This window comes from Mercenaria mercenaria, unplaced genomic scaffold (genome assembly GCF_021730395.1).
Source record: "Mercenaria mercenaria strain notata unplaced genomic scaffold, MADL_Memer_1 contig_540, whole genome shotgun sequence".
NCBI classification, from domain to species: domain Eukaryota; kingdom Metazoa; phylum Mollusca; class Bivalvia; order Venerida; family Veneridae; genus Mercenaria; species Mercenaria mercenaria.
In genome coordinates, this window is record NW_026463421.1 from 10,294 (window position 1) to 31,075 (window position 20,782).

Consider the following 20,782-nt stretch of genomic DNA (forward strand, 5'->3'; position numbering starts at 1 on the left):
TTAACCTATTGAAATCTTTTATCCAAACATAATGTGTTTTGTTTTTGTTTTTTTGTTATTACTGATTAACAGCATGTCACAGTGTTCTTCATATTGATTTTTTGAAACGTACAATGGATAAACATTATTATCTTCATAACCAAATATATTAAATGAAATATCATTCTGAGTTTCTATTTTAGGTATTTGATTTATTTTATCAGGAAATTTTATTCCTTTATAATTGAGTTCTTCTATATGCTTTTTATATTTTGAAACTCTTTGAGGGTTTTCTTTAACAGGAAATTTGGAAGCCAAATGACAGCATCTAAAACATTCATTATCGTCATTCTTTATATTTATCAATCCTTTCTTTGGATTCTATAATGGTTTTGGTAATTCTAAATAACTAGAAGCAGCCGGCGGGTTATATTTATATCTATTTATATAATGAGCATCAACTGACTCTATTCTCCAGCCATTTCCTTCTGAAATCCAATTACCAATCCTATTTATTATTTCATCAAAAGCTTGACGTAAAGTGTTTTTTGTTTCGTTTGTGTTAATAATAATTAAAACCTTTGATTGAAAATAAGCTGATTTATATATTGTATCTGTTTTACTAATTTTCACAAAAGTTATTTTTAAAACAATATTTATTTTTATACCTTTTAAAGTTTTAAGTTCAGATTTAAGAATATCAAACGAGTCTTCTATAGTTAAATATAACTGATGTTTTGGATCATTTCTAAATTCAATTTTAATTTCAAATTTCTTAATATATAGATTTGAAGACCTCTCAATTTCACTGACAACCATCTATATATTAATTTTAGAAAAATCGTTAAGCAAAAAAAAAAAAAAAAAAAAAAACAATAAAAAGTAAAGTTTAAGAAGAAATAAAATATTTGAATTTATACTTTCTCCCATTTGTTTTCAAATTTCCACTATAACTTTTTAAGGATTGTTTCGATGATTATTTGGTCTGGGGCATTCACATAATCTTACATTATTTTCCTCTTCAGGTAATAATCAACAACAATTCCATTCAAATAAATCTATATTCTTTTTAAATAGATAAGAATCTTTAATATTTTGTAATTTATCAATCACATGTCTTTTATATTCATCGCTAACTATTTGATCAAGTTTTGATTTAAAAACGTTTCTTCTTTTAAGTACCTTTTTATATGAATTTCTATCTTCATTCATTATTTCTCCTAAAGTGCTAGATAATTTTGACATAATCATTCTATCTACCTTTCTATTTACCATTTATATAATATACTTATAGAAAACATCTTTAAAAAACGCTCGTAAAAAAAATAAATTCAGCAATCTAAATTTAATATAACTCTTCTTCTTTTTTATTTCTGTATCCGTTCAGTTTAAATTCCTTCATATACATTTCAAGAGGCATTGAATAGTTTTTCTTTCTTTCTGCATTTCTAACAGTATTGTAAAAATATCCTGAATAACTTTATTTGAATCTTCTTTATTTACTTTTCCAGGACCATTAGGGCCATGAACAGCTAAAGCTGCAATTCGTGCTTTTGTTATTAGTTGTTTTATTTTGTGATGATGTAATTTTAAAATATCTTTTTTGTTTTCAACTTTTAGTCTATTAATAAATAAAGTAATTACTGATGGAACAGCGCCAGCAACTGTTACAAATATAGGAATAACAGGGACAAGTGTTAATGCAGCAGAGCAACCAAAAATACCTGCTGTAATTTGTAATCCTGTATTTACTCTTCCGCAAAATTTATAACTTTTTCTATAAGCAGCAGCAAGTTTAGTTAAGTGATCTATTGATTGATCTTTTGTTTCTATTCCATTAGAAATTAGATTTTTACTACTCATTTATATAATATATTTTTTAAATTTAAATGTCTTCCAGTTCACTAAATGGAATCCAACTATTAAATTTATCACTAAAGCCTTTCCACTTTACTAAAGCTTGTTTTTTCTTATAGTCTCGTCTAATAACTTTTACTGTTCTAAACCTCTTGTTTAGTAGATAAAAGTTCTTGCTCATAACATGAACCCTGAATTATTTCATTATTCAAATCTTTAATAGTATATGTTCTTGGATTTTATATTATGAATTTTATCAATTATAAATATTTCCTCTGTCCAGTTTGGTGTATAATATATCCTTTTTCAAAATGGCGTTTAAGTTTACTTAAGCGAACCCGATCACCAATTTTAAATTTTAGTTTACTCTTTGGTATCTTTAAATAACCATATAAATTAAAGTAAACAGTACCTTTATTTAAGTTTTACTGGCTTCAGTCGGTGTCATTTTTATACTAGAATGTTTTGTTTTGTTATATTTATCAACCATTTCCTGTAAATTGTCTAAATAAGTGTAAGTATTATTTGCTGTAAAATATTTCCACATTATTCTTTTTAAACTTCTACTAAATCTTTCGATTACTATAGCTTTTCCTTCATTAAATGTATGATACATGTTAATCTTATTTTTATTCAAAAATGATGCAAACTTTTTATTATAAAATTCTTTTCCTTCATCTACCCATAAATTTGTAGGTGTTTTACCTTCAGAAATTATTTTTTCAAATGCTTCAGTAACAGATTCTCCAGTTTTATTCTTTAATGGAATAATCCAAGCATATTTGAAAAAATAATTTCTGATGGTAGAACACCTACAAATTTAAGGGTAGATGAAGGAAAAGAATTTTATAATAAAAAAGTTTGAACGCGTCAATAACGGTTAACAAGTACTTCACACCTTTATTATATTTTTAAAAAGCTTGCATATCAACAAAATCAGCAGACCAAGTATCATCAATATCACTAACTATCACTCTTCGTTTCATAAATTTTCGTTTAATTGGTTTATGTAATTCTTCTGCTAATTCATCACTCCATGTTATTTCGGGGGTCTTTTTGAGTGAGCTTTTAGCTCCCAAGAACTTACGTCCAAGTAAATACTCTACCCCCTTTTCCCGTTTTTTGAAGACTTTTTTCCTAGTCCAAGTTTGTATTTCGTTTTAATTGCTGGTTTTACAACTAAATGTTTTGCAATCTTTTCTCCAAATGTTTTTGATTGAGTGTTATTTAAGTTGGAAAGCATTTGCTTGTCACATATACCTTTTTTTACACCACTATCGTAGCAAAAGTCATGGTCTATGCATACTGCGTCCAGTTCATTAATAGGAGGTCCATTATCCAAAGGATTTCCTGGTCCACAATAGTTATATCCTGGGAGTGTTAAACCTTTCTTAGGTAATAAAGGTAACATTGCTTTATGAATATCTAAATTACCCGCTGTACTATTAACAAACTTTGATTTCATTCTTCCACAAGATGAACAGGTAGCCGTTATCATTTTTTATTCCCGTTTTTTATTGTAACATAATGAGGATTTGTATTATCAGTAAATTTTATTTCTTTTAAACAATATATTTTATTCTGTAAACTCATTTATATTATATGTATTTAAAACTTTTTATTTTTTCACTGGGTTCAAAACCTGTGTTTTTTTTTTTAATTGTGTGAGCTTCCAGTTCTCAGGGACTTACGTCAATCAAATCGAAGGTTTTTGAATTGGTCAGCATTGGTCAGTTTGGGTTAAGGGTTAGGGTCAAAATAAGGTCAAACAGTTTTAGAAGCGCTATTTATATTACTACTATCCATGGATAAGTTATAGCCCGAACAAACTGGGACGGACGGACGGACGGACGGACGCACGCATGCACATACACCGAACCGCCACTGTGACAACTATGTCGAGCTCACCGCCAGCGGACTCGACAAATAGCGTTGCAGTTAGAATCACCAAATCTCATATAGCTATGTAACTTCCGGAAACCGAACGACCTCCGGACCAGCCTAAAAGTTGGTATTTGGAAGTTTCCGGAATTCAGAAGTTTGAAAGTTTGCACGCAAAGAGGACGTAGTGCACTAGAGTTATATTTTCTTACACGTAGGATGAATGGGGTTATTATCCTTTATAATTGTACAAGTTTGTATAAAGTAATTGATTAATTCACAAGGGATAATTCTGTTCTTTTGCGTTTAGACGGAGTTATAGCAGACATTTTGCAAAGCAAAAATGATTTGATGAAGTAAACACGACCCTTTCCATTTCAGTACATAAAAAATAGCATTTACTTAAACATTTTCCACTAACATTTTACAATATTTGAAGTCCCGAGTTCGTCAATATTCAATAGATGTTGATAGTGCATAGTTTAATCGATGTAACTAAATCAATTAAAACACCGATCTTTCTTTCATTTAAACATTAAGAAAGTTTTCCATACGTAAGATATTTAATTCATCACGTTTTCACAAATTGAAAACAAAATATATTAAGTAATAGCCGATTATTTCCTTACTTTTGCATCAAATGATCATTGTGATTATTACGCGTGTAAAAATAAACGCGCGCCGCTAATAGATAGACAAAAGAACATGTTGACAACTTGCGTTTTTGGATTAACACATGTTAAAGACGGGTGACACTTTTAATCCGGCAAATATTTTGCTGTTCGGTTTTCAGAAGTCAACTTTAGTGTCAACATATAAACGATCCTTTAAAAATCGTCCGGTTTTCAGAATTCGAAAGTTCCGGTTTTCAGAAGTTACAATATATAGAAATAAGAACAAAAAACGGGAATTTGAGTTTCGTGCGGTTTTCAAAGTTTTCCGGTTTTTAGAAGGTCCGGTTTTCGGAAGTTCCACTGTATTACCTTCGCTCATACGTAGTATTATCCCCCTTGACTTAGTAACAGCAGTTGTCCCCTTATTTGGTTAAAAAATGAAGATGCATGTAATTCAAAAAGTATTTTAATTAGAATCACCAATCCTCATACAATGATTAATTAGCACATGACCTTTGCTCACATTTAGTGTTATCCCCCTTTACCAACTTAAAGCAGAGTTTTTCCTTGATTTATTAAGAAAATGGGATTTTACAGTATCTAAGTTACTGATTTATTAAAAAAAAAGGGATTTTACTGTATCTAAGTAACCTATGGATCTTCATGAAACTTTACACAAATATATGTCACTATATGGCTGCGTTGAAAGCGCAATTTCGTCTAATCTCTTCATCAATCGAGTTATTGCCCTTTAATTATTTCACAATCCATAAATTCCCATATAACAAAGTAATCTATTGATGGATCTTAATGGAATTTAATACAAATATAGATCACGATATGGCGGAGATGCATTGGTATCGTTCATCAGAATTCCTTCATTAACTGTTGAGTTATTGCTCTTTTATTGTTTCGAAATTCACAAATCCCCAGGAAACAAAGTAATCCATCGGTGTCTTCATGAAACTCATAGATCACCATAGAGCAGAGTTTTTCCCTTGATTTTGTAAAAACTATGAACCAACAAACCGTTGCACTGTCCTTTTGTACATAACTTGTGCATATCTCGAAATAAAACATCTTTTAGAATATACCCACCTCAGTCAGAAAACAACTTTTTTGGTGGGGGATATAAATTCACTGAAATTGCTTGTCGATATACAGATAGGATCTTTTAATTCTCACTTGAACCAGAAACGTTTATTTTACAAGTATTTAATGAATATGCTCGTCAAAAGTTAGTTAAACTTGTCCTTTAAAAGATAAATTTGAATACCACAGGAGCTCTGTGATATATTTAATAACTGTAGATGTGTCCATAGCACACAAGTCACTCACAAGGCAAATTTAAGAGCCAAAAACTACCTGTAAAAGTATGAAAGCTACACATATGTGATAACGCACCTGTATTACCAAACTAAGACATAATTATATATAAGTGTATAAATGTAGCCTGTGATATATTGTTTCTCAACTAAAAACCAGTTGAATATTTTTCCTATAATCACTCAATCAAATTATGCACGAAGCTCAATGTGATCAAATGCATATTGAAGGATTTGTTTCAGCGCAAGCAAGATCGGAATGCATTTAACTGGATCCATCTTTGTATTTTCAAAGCAACTGACGATTGGGTGTATGTTGTTCCTTTGAATTCCTAAAATATTTTCTGCCTTTGTAACAGCATCTTGGACTATGCTGCTGTGAAATAGGTACTTGATGTCCTTCAGAAGATATGGGTGTATCTTGTCAATCTTTGTAAGAATAACAACGATAGGAACTCCTAAAATTAGAGAAAAACAAAAGCTAGCACTGTAAGGTGATACAGAATATGATAACTTCCACCTGTCTATAGTCTAACATATATAATAGAAATGACCCTAAATTTTGTTTAGATAGGAGTTTCCCTTTTGGTTACAAATGAGAACCTTAATTTCTTGTAAGCTTCGTACTTACTAAGTTCTTTTTATCGCAGTGCCCAATTCCTATGAAGAATTTTAGAGCGAACATATTGAGTAATAGAGGCCTTGACTTTTACCTCAGTGGCCCAAACAAATTCATTAAAGTTAGGTATTTGTAGTCATTATGTAAAACAACTGAAGTTATTGACTAGAAAAACTGTACTATGTAATAAATGTGACCTTGTCTTTGACCCCATTGGTCCAAAAGACATCTCAAAGATCTTTTAATGAAAAAAAGTCCCCATCAGGATCAGAACAGCAGCTAATTTAGCTATCCTTTAAATTTCCTTCACTCAAAAAGACACACGTTTTAGTCCAATGGAGTAGATTTACTTCTAGGAAGACAACTCCAAAGTATTTGTACTGGAGTTTAGCCGCTTGTGCATTACACTCCGTCTAATAATTCTCTAATTTTAACAACATTTTGTTGCATTATCTTCTTTAATAACGGAGCAAATGCACAAACATGGAAACATTGAAAGGCTGAGAAAATGGAGCAAGGTTAGTGCGTTCTGCATTCCTCCTCATTTTCATCTACTTATACTTAAGGTTTAAGTCAATTCCTTACATAGTTTTTAAGTTATGCTCTGGACAAGCAAAAATGGACGTACGAAAAAACATAATAACGTCTTTATTGTATGCAATCTTTTTTTTCTCTTATCTTGTCTTCTAGTGAGTTAGTTATATCCCCAACTTACGTAATTTGATGCAATGGTAGTCGGCAACGAGCACACACATTAACTCTAACTATATCATGAATAATTGCAAAATTATCGTCCATATTTTACTAAAATATGACCAAATGTTTCATCGTAGAGGTCTTTTTCAGTAATTCCATACTATAAATTGAACATTCGTAGCTGAATTTGATATTTTTACTTCACCCGATTTTTGTTTTGCATAATCAATGGCGGACTACACTTCAGTAAAGTGCTAAACATATTGGATGATAATTAGATTATTATCACTACATAGAATAGTCGAAGAAATGATACATCTAATTAGAATACTTTTGAATAAAATCATTTCAGTCATGGTTGTTACGTATTACTTATTCTTGCATGCATGACAGGATTTTCCGTGCTTTTCCGGTGCTAGAAAAACTCATCTTACACCCAGGGGTGTAAGATGACTCACGTGCTATAATTTATGAATGAATGCGTAAATTCATACGCTACTATAACAAATTAGCGCCTAAAAGAAAAACCACCGTTTATCTTTATATCTTCTAGAAATTGAAGAATAAGGCATGCACGAAAAAGAATTTATCACTAGTTGAAGGTACGGATGGAAATACCTGGCTCTCGGGTAACTGTTTTGCGGTAACTCGGCTGAGCCTCGTTACCTCCTAAACAGTTATCCTCGAGCCAGATATTCCCATCCGCACCTTAAACCAGTGAAAGATTATTATAATCGTCAAATTAGGCGTTAGGGAAAATTAATTAGTCCTACGTTTATACAATTGTATATTTTAAGAGTTTCAAGTTATTATCCTAAATCTGTACAAAATGGAACAAATTATACTTGCTTTTCACGAAGCAAATCACTTTCCACGGTATTTCAAAATGGTGATTATTCATCCGCTTTTGTATTGAAAACAGTATCAACGAAAGAAGCGTAGTTTTGTTTATGGATAATATGCAGTAAATCGCAAGCTAATTACACTTTTGTGAACAAGTCACAAATACTTTTGTCATCAATCTAGAACATTTATATCATGAAAAACTAATAAATTATGTCCAAATATTAATGACAGTAGCGGCGGATTCAAAAGTGATACAGAATGTAAGTCATTGTTTTAACTAACTATTTTCTAAAACTCAAAAGCCATAAGGTTGAGTTAACAAGCAATGAGGTTGAAGGCATTTATATCTGGACAGGTAAAGACTTTGATGTATGAAAGTCTGGTAACATTGTTTCTCTTTAATTTCATTATTCGCTTGTATAATATTCCATGAAGTTCTTCAAAATGTAAACGGGACTGTATTTTTACCTTGGTTTATCGTTTCCCTCAAGACTTGCCTAAACTTGTTACAAAGTCTGTCTGTAATCGTATCCAAAAGTGTTACGTCTAGTACAATAACCAAACAATGGGATTTGTCTTTGTTGGACGGGGTTTGTACGAAAAACTTATCTGATTCATTTATTGGCTCTTCACCTTGAAACTAGAAAATAAAAAAATTAACTGTTTAAGATTTATTTTTTGTTGTGTGCACAGAAGAGTAGAGATTGCGTTTTTTGTGATAATGATTTTGTCATTGGCACATCTTATGAAGTATTATTAATAGAATATAAAATGAAAATAAAAATCGATTTGTTGTAGAAACGTGATTGTTTTGATGAAAACCGCAATTGGTGAATTCGCAGAAAGTATTGCGTATCAATTCAAACTTTGTACATCAACTGCATTTGTATCTATGAATGAAAGTTCTGTATGTAGTTACAAGATTACCTTATAATCTGCTTTGATGTTTCCATTTAATGCGTACGCTAAATCTTGAATGTTGAAACCTAGTCCTTGCCCTTCCGCTAGTCCAGCTGTGTCTCTGATTTCAAAATTTTTAAAAGCACTATCGTCAGGGGCTTTTATATACTGAAATAATAAATGACCATTTTGAAAGTTTCAAAATTAATAAAAAAGGAAAACAAGGATGTATGTCCAACAGTAAAAGCCACTTTTAAAGACCATAGACAGCTTTACATGATCTTAGATCAAATTGTTATTAAATTGTTTGGAACAGTATAGAGGCCAAATTTGGACATCGCTTTAAGAGTGACTGACCTCCAGAAGTAAAACGAATAGTTTAAGACATAAGGATATTATCGCTTTATTTCTTAAGAAGGCTTTAAAATTTGGTTACTGACTGATATTTTATAATGGAAACACAAGAGAATTATTTGTATTTACTACTTTTGCTTCGTCAATAATTGAAAAACAATATCAGTGGTACCGAAAGTAAACTGGCTTAACTATAAAGCTTTATATAAACGGACGCACAAATTCCTCTGTGGTATAATTGTCAAGAAATAAGGAAAGTCTTTTTTTGTTGCCGAGTCCACCCGGATTTGGTTACCGGCTCAGACATGTTTTTTCTCGATTTAGATTTTGTGAGATCACGTGCTCTAATGTCATGATATAAATAAACTCAATTTTAAAGAGAAATAATTTTAGACAAATTCCGCACACTAGTCTCTTAAATACATATCCATGTCACTAAGTAACACGCTTAAGCAACTGCAATATTATATTCAATAGTCCAATTCCTGCATATTAATGCAATGGTATTTAGGTAAAAATAGTATCTTGCCTTGTGATTTAAATATAACGTAATGTTACATGCTATATTCTTTTTATTAAAATAACGTGGCAACTGAGAGAGAGAGAGAGAGAGAGGGAGAGAGAGAGAGTCTTTCCTACCAAAGTCTTTATATCATCATTGTTTATACTCTGTGAAAATCTGAGAGATATAACCTTCAGTAAATTGAAAGCGCTTTAAAACAGTTCATACACTACAGCATATTGTGCACTATAAAAAAAATGTGTACTAAGTAATACATTTACATATTTAGGTAACAGTCTGTCTACAGTGAAGCTGAATAATACATATTAACAGAATACCTTTACTCCACATTCTTTGATTCATTAATTGTTATCTGCCATTCTATGTAATTGTGAAATATCAACTAAACCGTACAATCGAGGAGTCCAGAGTTATAATCTAGTTTACAGAAAATCAGACAAAATATTATGAAGTAGTGGTTATGAAAATAAAGGTGACTAGACAAAACGATCCCTGTCATTATGTAAGTACATGAAACAATATAATTAGTCTTGTGAAACTGACGATTTTAAATATTTTTTATACAATGGTTGAAGTTGTGTAGTTTGGCCGAAAGGTACTGATTCCTGCACTGACAGCTAGAAATATAATTATTTTATTTAACGCTAATTATTTTATTTAACTTTCTGTCTTTCTAGCCGGTTCAAAATCAGCGCTCAAAATACAACTGTTTCATCAATCCGTGCTATATACTATTCCAAAATCACCGATTATTTGAAAAATATGCTTTAAATGAGGTAAATCAAAACAGATGAGACTATAACGGCTTTATAAAGGGTCGTGTTTAAGCATGGCATAATTTAACACTTGGATCTGAATGGCTTTTTTTCAAATTCGTCTACCACTGTCGTTTCGTTTCTTATGTAATCCAGACAACTTTGACTGTCTTCTGTTATTGTTGAGGGAAATGGCGATTATTTTAGGTAAGTATTGACAGATGATTAAAGGGCTGGGTTTCAACAGCTACAGTTAATTATCGTTTGAACAAGTCGGATTATTTCCTTTTTTACCATGCAATCAATCGGGTTTTCTATCACGTCCTGTACCTTCGACGAACTTGCAGTTTGCAATCGAAACTCATAGTGGTATATTTTGTTTAGGAGAATTTATGATTTTGAAACGTTCCTCTCATATTTAAAAGCCTTGACTGGCCACAGATGATTCGTTGGATCTGAGCGAAGCAGATATGATTTCAAAACCTAGATGGGATTATTAACGTAAGGAAGAAGAGAAGTGTGCGGTTTTAAGGCAGAAAGTTGTTATGTACATGTAAATAAACACTTGCAGGAAAAGTCCACTCTAAGAGGTCGTCAAAATATGCCTGGTGGCTGTATTAATGTTGTTGGATAATGGAGCATCCATTATGGGCCTTTCCAGAGCAAACGATTTACCGGCCTGTCGACGTTCGTTACGGCATTATATTGACATTGTATTATCTATGCCAGTAGAAGAGTTGAAACGCAACAAGGTATTAGGATTCACTAGAGATGGCAACCATACATTTGATCAACATATTAAGGAGAAAACAGCCGCTGGATTTGAAGCCCTGAAGAATATTGACATGCTTGTTACTCAAAATGCTGAATGCACTCAGACAGCCTATATGAGGCTATATGAATGTATTGTACTGCCAGTTTTTGATTACGGAGCTGTAATTATTCAAACAGCTGTAATTCTTGAACTGCTTGAAGGATTTTAAAGAAATTTGACACAAAATGTTCACAACAAAAATTGACGTGCAGAGCACGAAGGCCAAGGTCACACTTGGTGGGCAAAGGTCATACCTTCTGGCGTATATAGCTCCGCATTGCGATACTCTTGTAAATACAATAAATCTAGAGAAGCGCCAGGATAAAATCATCAGGTTGTTTGTCCAGTACAAGTACAGAGGCACTAGAGATCCTCACTAACTGCATTCCGTTGGATCTTTACATGAAATGGAGCCAGGCGAAAGAGGTATACGAATTCCGGAAAAGACACAGTGAAGGTAGTTTGTTTGTTTGTTTTGGGTTTAACGCCGTTTTTCAACAGTATTTCAGTCATGTAACGGCGGGCAGTTAACCTAACCAGTGTTCCTGGATTCTGTACCAGTACAAACCTGTTCTCCGCAAGTAACTGCCAACATCCCCACATGAATTATCAGAGGTGGAGGACGAATGATTTCAGACACAATGTCTTTTATCAAATCGTCACGGAGAACATACGCCCCGTCCGGGGATCGAACTCGCGACCCCGCGATCCGTAGACCAACGCTCTCCCTACTGAGCTAAGCGGGCGGGCTACAGTGAAGGTAGAGTTCAACGAGTGAAGGTAGAGTTCAGCGAGTTGCTATAAGATACTAAAAGTTACACAGAGAAACCAACTTCATTCCAACTTCACATGACAATATTCAGTGAGCTGTGGGGTACGATCAAGTTGAAAAATATAGAAAGAAAATTTGAATACTTCTGGGAACACTATGGCTTATCAAGAACGACATGTCAATACAGATGAATTTGAACAAAATGAAGAAATGCAATTTGAAAATATCAAACCAGTCGTAGATGCTTGTGACAGCCACACCATATTGGCATTTAGTGACGGTTCTGCACTTGGAAACCCAGGCCCTACTGGAACAGGACAGAAGCAGCAGTGTTTTGTGAGGCTACTGTTCAACAATCATCCTACTTAATATTGAAGTTTACTTAGTATAGTTGGAATAGAAATAGCACTGGAATTTATTGTTCTTGTGAAAACAATTACACAAAGAAAAATTCATATACCTACTGACTGACAGGCTGCTATCCTGTCAGTATTTTGCAAGGAAGTACCAATAAATTAAACTGAGTCAATCTCTGACATCAAATATACTTACCTAAAATGAAGGGAGACAAAATCAAAAAGAAGTATATTGAATCCAAGGGCACAAGAACTTGACAGGTAATGAGCTGGCTGATAAACAGGCAAACTTGGCAGCAATCAGACGCAGAAGAGGAGACTGGAATGATAGATGCAAGGAAAGCAGTAAATGTCATGAAAGAAAAAGTGGTTAAAATGGAACTTCAATTACACATTATCAGTCAAAACAGAATTCAAGACAGTTTTGTCAGCGTAGAATCCGACACGTGTATAGGTGAAGAAAACAGAAGAAACTTCTCTATAATAATAAATCAACTGCTGTGCAGTCATAGTAGGCTGAAAAATCACTGGACAAAGATTGACAAAAACTTATCAAAAACTTGTCCAATGTAACACTCCAGAAACTGTTGAGTATTATGTCCTTAAATGCCCAACATTCAGTAAGCAGGGAGAAACACTTGAAAGAACAGTGGATGGCATTCTCTATTGGTACAATCCTAAATGCAGCAATTTATCCCTGGCTACACTTATGGGTGAAATTGAGGAAGCACCGGACTCTGCAAAAAAGAATCTATCAAAGATTTTGTTACATTTATTGAAACAACGGGCAGATTCTATAAATGACATAAAAAACTCCCCTCAAAGCAAATAAGATTTTAGTAAATGCAATAGTGAACACGTACACTGTGCCAAGCAACATGTCATGACAACAACAGTACAAACTTGGTCAGCGCTACAACAAAAGCGGAAATGATCTTCACAGAAAAAGAAGAAAACGGTTTTCACACACACACACATACACGCATGGACGCACACACGCACATACAACGCGTTATTCTTCACTCTTCTTAACATTGTTGGTGCCGTAACAAAAACCGAAATGAATCTGCAGAATTTTAAACAGACATGGGATGACCAGAAAGCTGTAACTGTTCGCTATTTGCAGAAAATTAAGGCCTCGAAGAAAACGATGAAAATTCCGGCGAGTTTGAAATAATACTTCCGGCGATAGAAGTAAAGCATAAGATGTTGGAAGCGACAACTGAGAAGATTTTGACACAAACAGACGGTGAAGATTTTAAGAACGAGATGTTCGATGCTAAACCTTCAAATTCAGATACGGAACTTTCATGCGCACAAGAAACAGCGTACCAGGCCGCAACTGCCAGAAGATCTGAACAGAAAAGGGAGTAGCCGGAGCGCAAGTACAGGACAGAAATTCAGTTTCATAACTAAGTTAAATTTTCCTACATTCAGTGGTAATATATTAGACTGTCAGGCGTTTGGGGATTCTTTTAAGTCTGGCGAGCATCGCAACTCGTCACCTTCTGAAGTGCAGATATTTAGCTACTTAAGATCACTACTCAAGAACGTTTCGGTCCATCTCATATGATAGTAGATGCTTATATGCAGGCTTTGATGGATTTACCCCGACCGACTAACAAATTATCTAGCATTAAAACCGTCGTTTATATGACTGAAAAATTGTTGAAAAAGACGTTAAACCCGAACACACACACTAGCATTAAAATCTTTTCCGACAAACTAGAGTGATACATCAGAGGCATTGAATAACTCAATCAATGCCAGCCTACTAGTTCCGTACATTAAAGGAAAACTTCCGGCGGAACTTAGACGCAACATTACACGTGACCATAGTGATAGCCACTGGCATCTACCGACCTTGCGAGCAGCGCTGAAAAAGAGATCACCATCATTGAAGTTGTCCTGCCTATCCACACCTTAGAAGTTTATGAATCGACTGCTACGTTCCATACAGGTACAAAGTAATAAGCCAGGCTGTGTGCAGAGAAAACGGAAACAACATGATCGCAAAACTTTACGAACGTCCTGTCCGCTTTGTGGTGATGGTCACAGTGCCACTTTCTGCACCAAGATACTAGTAAGTTCTTTTTGCCGGAAAAATAGACACTGTTAAAAGAAAAATACATGTGTTTTAATTGTCTAAGAAATCACCAGGTGTCATCTTGCCATTCAAACTTCCGGCGCCGCCACTGTCAAAGGAAGCATCATTCAAGCATCTGTGATAAGGGTTAGAGTGAAAAGTATATCAATGATCCAACAATATCACCCTTCAAACCTGCCACTCCCGGCCAGCCCATTACCAGTTCAATAGAGCAGTCGGCTATCTTGCATTCAAACCTGATGTGCTTCATAAGACCGCTATTACGAAATATAGTTATGGGAGACGTATCCACGATGCAAATATCTTGTTTGACAAGGGCATATATAGAGGTAATTAAAGAAGAGCTTGCAGACAAGCTACAGCGTATCGGAAATGAAGTAATACATACCATTGATTACTCCTCACAGGACAGGTCAGACATATTGAAACAGCGACAGTATACCTGCTAACAGAATGCAGTGCCAAGATACCAATCAACGTCCTGGTGTTCCCTACAATATCTGTTCTATTGCAAAACTTGCAGCGTGTCGTGTCCTCACTTCCATAACTACGAGATGTGAAGCTGGTTTACCCAGTAACAGAGGATGGTCCATTTGATATTTCACTTTTGATTGGAGCTGATAAGTACAAGACATCGTTAAAACAAAGTTGTTGAAGGTAGGGACAGCTGTGAAATCTAAAATAGGATACTACCTGTCCGGTCCACTTCAGGCCACCAGTAGTGAGCCATCAGCACAGTATGTCATGAATGTCATCACCGGTTTACACATTATTTACAACATATAGAGGTTCTGGAAGCTTGAGTCTCTACTTCAAGTTTACTGGAACTTGCCAGAAGAACATCACTGATTTCAAAGATGAACGATACATTGCTAAATTAACCTGGAAAGAAGATCACCAATTATCCCCGGACAATTATGATGTAACAGTGAGACATACAGACGGTCGAAGTTGGTGATGTCGTACAAATTCACGACGACGCACCGAGAAACCAGTGGAAGCTTGGTATTATCACGGACCTAATCACCGGAAATGATGGCCTTACACAAGCAGCAATGTTGCGTACCAGGAACGTACATGTGACTTTAAGACTACACTGAAGCTGTACCAATTACAATTTATTTGACATGATGAACCATTGCAGTATATAAAGGACATGTTGGAAAGCGTTGGCGTCCATTATGGCGCGTTCCTGCAGCAGACGACTTACCGGCGCGTCGACGTACGTTACGTCCTTGTATTGAAAATACAAGGTATTAATCTTCACTCCTCTAAACATATATTTTTGTCTTTGCTTCTTGTTTGGTTTAACGTCACACCAACACAATTATAGAGAAAACCTCTCAGGAACAGACTTAATCAAACCGTGTCTGTTATTATTCTGCTTGGTTGCATTTCCTGCTTCAAAAGGAACAACGTTTTTTACAGATTTCCATCTTTTCATAGTGGAGGAATGTTTCACTCCGATCAATATTTAAGTTAAGGCGAGTACCTGTGACGAACCACTGGCTGAATGGCTTCCTTCAGTGATAGAAGGGTCCTGGTTCGGATTTCTTAAGTGCTACGTTTTCGCAAAATTATTTTTATTACAATTCTTATTCCCCCTTACCGAATCACATTTTTGTAAACTTATTACCCAATCTCGAAAAACAGATAAATAGTCATCTTTTGATATCTGTTTGAGACACTGATAAATGGCGCTGCCAAGAGAACTTCTGGACTTGTATTTCTTTCCGGAAAGCATTGTCTTAAGCCTTGGAAATAAAAAAGTCACAGGGACTCAGGTCAGGTGACTATGGCGGATGGTTTACAACTTCCAACTTTTCAGAAGCCAATAATGACTTAACAACTTCGCACTTGTGAGAGGTGTATAAGATGGACTCCTGATCATCCTTTGCTTGAACGTTTCTTATTGTAAAACATTTTCACTTTCCTCAGTACAGAGTTCTTGTAGAATCGTCGAGTAACTGTATGACCAGATAGACAAGGTACTTGAACGACTGGCCTACTAAAATTGAAGAAAACTGCGTACATCTTTTTCGAACTTATGGTCTCTTGGCAATATAAGGGCGTTTTTTGATCTTTTTGCTTCCATTGTTTATTATCAGCCCTTCTCTGTTGCTCAAACATGTGCACCCAGGTTTTGTCACTTTTTAGCAAGTTAGAAATAACCCGACTATCACAGCTTTTGTATGTTTTCAAAAGTTCCAGGGCACATTTAAGGCGTTGTTTCTTTTGCTCTTCAGTGGGTTAATGAGGTACCCTCCTAGCGCAAATCTTTCTCAGGTCCAAACGCTTTTTCAGAATTGTTTGCACACTGCCTTCTGATATACCAATACAACTGGGTATATCATTCACCGACAATCGCGCATCCTGTTCGACCACAGCTTTTACAGAAGCGATGATTGCCTTGGTAACAGAGGTTTTAGGCCTACCAGAACGGGTATCATCTTCGACAGTTTAAAAGCTCTGACCCACCGAAACACTGTGCGCACTGAAATGGCCTGATGTCCATATATACCATAAAATTCATCAAATATCTGCTTTGAATCTATATCAAGCCTAATGCGGCATTTAATATAGCTACGAATGTCAGTATTTTCGTCCATTTTACAATGTGACAAGTAAATTGGTTTGTGTATATGACTGCATGTATTTCAATTTGAAGTAACTCAGTCATTCGAAAAACAATTAGCGCGAAATAAACGGATACTGTTAGCTATTGGACACACTATTCAAGTGCAATGAAGCGTTTTGAAAATACCTGGGATAAAACTACGGAAGCCCATTAGAACTTTTTGCAGGACCCTCGTAGAATTATACACTTAAAGCGCGACGTTTCGAACCTTCATTGATAAGGGACAATTAATTAAATCAGCGTAACCACTCGGCCACGGTAGCCAATGTGTTGATGTCCTTGGTCTCTTCGTGTGTCACTAAAACATCGAGAAATTTGACCATATAAGAAAAAAGGCGATGTGTACATATAAATTAGCACATGCGCTGTTTTCATCTTTGAGCAACAGCAAAAAATGGAAGTTTCAGATAACCCACGTGGGTGACATTTTTTATTTATCAACAGCAAAATATCCGGTTAAGCCTGTTATGTCAACAGTTAGGTCAGGGCGTATGTTCTACCTTCTACAACAGGATATTGCCACAGGGCGCTTAAAGGTATTCTGACCCAAAATTCATATTTGAAAAGAAGATCAGTCACTACATATAATTTACGTAAACATAACATTTACAAGTTTATGTGAATGGAGATTTAGAAATATATTACCGTACAATTTTTTTCCCCAACAATCTACCTGTCCAATACTTGTTTTTCCTTATTGCCCTGTACGACTATATACTTGAAATATTCTCAAAAAGTTGTCTCCCTTTAACATGAATGCCATTTTAAAAGAAACAAGGACAGTTTTCAAAAAAAAGCTAGAAAGTGGCTCGGTTAGCTTTTGCTAAGAGAGGGCAGGGATGGAATTCAAAGTGATGTGCCATCGAAAAAGGGTCTATGAACGTTTATAGTACACAAGATTGTGGGTTCAATCTCTGGCTGCGTCATGACAAAGACATAAGAATGGTACGAGAAATTCCCTTGCTTGGCGCTCAGCATTAAAAAGGAAACAGTCTTCCCCTCTCATACACTCGTAACGATGGCTATAATCAGGAATGAGGTGTCGAGAGTGATTTATCCAAGTTGAAATAACTTGTTTCACTATGGACCTAAAATAAATTAGTAAAGATCAAATCAAAATTGAGGTCAAAATGGTGGAAAATGTCAGTGATTCCACTGAATGTCACATTTTTCTCATTCTGTCTAAAATTGAATATAAACATGTATCCAGGCCCTAAAATATTTCCAGTGTTGAGATCATGATAGCATTTGTTTCAAATATGCAAACTTCTCAGTGCTCAGCTGGCTCAGTTACCACAAGTTTCACTAACTGTTAAGCTCATTTTTGCAATAAGGGAGAAGCTATTGATGTAATATTCTACTTGCGATAGATTGGTCCTTTGCGTGTCTTTGAGCTCTTTTTGTTCATTAAAGATGGCCGCGGCCTTATGGGGCTTTTTTTGTAAGCCAGCAATCGACTGGTCACTTCTTGTAAATGGACCGCCATTTTGTTTTGGGTTGCTGACATGCTCTTCGTAATTGAAGGAACTGAGCCAGGAATTGCAGATGTTCAGCGTTTTATGCAGTTTTCATAGTTAAGACATATCGTAATATTGTCTTGCCGAGGCGAGCCAGCATTAATATAAACAACTGTTGAAAATTACGTTTAACGTAGTTACGTGAAATTGCAGCATTGAGACATTAGTGCAAATGCATACGATCGAATATATGTCTCATATGTATCATTTCTTTAAAAATGGTAAGTTTTTAAAGGCGCGGAAATATACGAAAGTATGGCCCTTATGCAGTCCATGTTCTATATGCTGTTCAATTGTTATTTAAGACAATTATATAAATTCGTGTTCTTTGAATTTTTTAAAATATTAACCAAAAAAAAATAACAATACTATGCGTCAAGTTTGAAATAACATTTAAAATTGGATAACTAAATACGGAATAAATGTGTACTGCCGCTAAAAATGAATGTTACTGTATAACATTTAATTTTGATGTAACTCAGTATACATAATCAATTTATGGTTTTAGTAAAATCAAATATATGTGATGGGATTTTCTACATTTGAAGAAAATATTTAAAGCTAATCTAAAAAATTTTCAATGAATCATTGACATTAGATATGTTATGTAATCAGTGAACAATAAAATTCCAACAAATGATAACGAAATTATAAGGTAACTGGCAAGGAAAACTATTCACCAATATAAAATTTACCTTTTTCATGTATGAAATTACAAATACAAAGTTACAAAGTATGTTAAATCGTTGATCACAGGTAGTAGTATAGGGGACGGTTTGTGTGTAAACAAACGGGCGCCATCTTGGATGACCTAGTTACTATTTATAGTAACTCATTTGCATATAAGTAATGAACTCAGTACGCATGCGCGGCGGCCATTTTGAATTCTATTTTTAGAATGACATCATCTTTCTATTTTAAGAATGACTTCACAATGTTATAAATAGAAACGATCGTTATAAATCTATTTTATGACTGTCATGCTGTAAAGGACTTTATGTACTATGAATAGAAAATGTCTCCCAGAAGTATACGGAGCTGACTCGTATACCTATCTAGGGCATGGTCGCGCACATTGAGGGTCAGGTGCTCAGCCCTAGACGGGGAGATATCACGAAAATAAACCATTACAAGAAAATCAAACAGAATATGAATTATACTTAAACGTATTAATTCATCTCAGATTTAAATGAACAAATGCATTTATTTTAAATTAAAACAGATTATATTAAAAAGCAAAGAACATTACTAATCTGAAGTAAAATATGTATCACTTTTTAAATTAAAAACATAAAGCTTTATTTAAGAAAGCTACATTAGAAGTAACGTTAACTGAAAATAAAAGGCTACTTTTTTTGCTTACGATGTTTCCTTCTAGGCGTCCACTAAGTAAATGACCATGTATCTGTTTTAACAAGAGGTCATTCAAATGAACTCATAGTCTAATTTTAGAATGAACTTCCGACCTCGGTGCAACTATTATTAGGTACTGTATACCCATAGCGATGGTCATTAATCAAACGAGTCTTTGATGGTTGAGCTTTGGTATTCAAAGGTATGCATCTCTGAGTCCATGTGGTAAACTCATTATCTTTTCCGGAATAGCGCTGAAGCGTGATAAAGCACTTTCTGCCTCTCTGAATACACGTGGAAAACTCATTAAGTTTCCTGACTTGGAATTCACGCGTGACAAAGTACTCGATGCCTATCGGAGCAAGTATGGGGAAAACACATTAAATTTCCTGACTGGGAACTCGAGTGTTAGTGCCTCTTTTATACCATCAATAATATGATGTTAAAGAAGATTTTGATAGTTTTCTAAATTATTTGCCAACATTTTCAATGCCCAACTAGAGTTTTAGAACCGGTTAGGTAATTTTTGAGAAAGCTGCTTAAAAATCATCAAAAAGAAGAAGTTTTAGGGTCCATTTTTACATTTTGGGTATCTGACATTTTTGAAAAGCCTATAGAGTGCACTTTACCGTAACCTAGGTGCCAACCGGAAATGAAGTCATTAAATTTCAAAGTCAGCGTACAGGATCGGGACTGGTACCGTTAGAAAGATCTTTTCGAGTATGTTCGGAAAATATATACTATTATGGGTCTACCTCTATCTAATTTCCAGATATTGAGGTTAAAACCGGAATCATTCATCCGGAAACACCGGCTTCACGCTTTTACTATTTAAGATAACCTAGGCATGTTGGGTATCTAACCGACGGTCTCGAC

The 20,782-nt window shown here is 34.6% G+C and overlaps 1 protein-coding gene across 1 annotated transcript in view; it reads right to left on the reverse strand.

The window, feature by feature from the left end:
* Positions 1–2,966: 2,966 nt before the first annotated feature.
* The window catches only part of LOC128554572 (interferon-induced protein 44-like), a 53,953-nt gene continuing 36,137 nt past the window's right edge, over positions 2,967–20,782 (reverse strand). The window contains exons 3-5 of the mRNA XM_053535839.1: positions 8,745–8,885; positions 8,286–8,457; positions 2,967–6,114 (exon numbers count right to left, since the gene is read on the reverse strand). Coding sequence (XP_053391814.1) covers positions 5,849–6,114; positions 8,286–8,457; positions 8,745–8,885 — 579 coding nt within the window. The 3' untranslated portion in view covers positions 2,967–5,848. The remainder of the gene's footprint in view (positions 6,115–8,285; positions 8,458–8,744; positions 8,886–20,782) is intronic.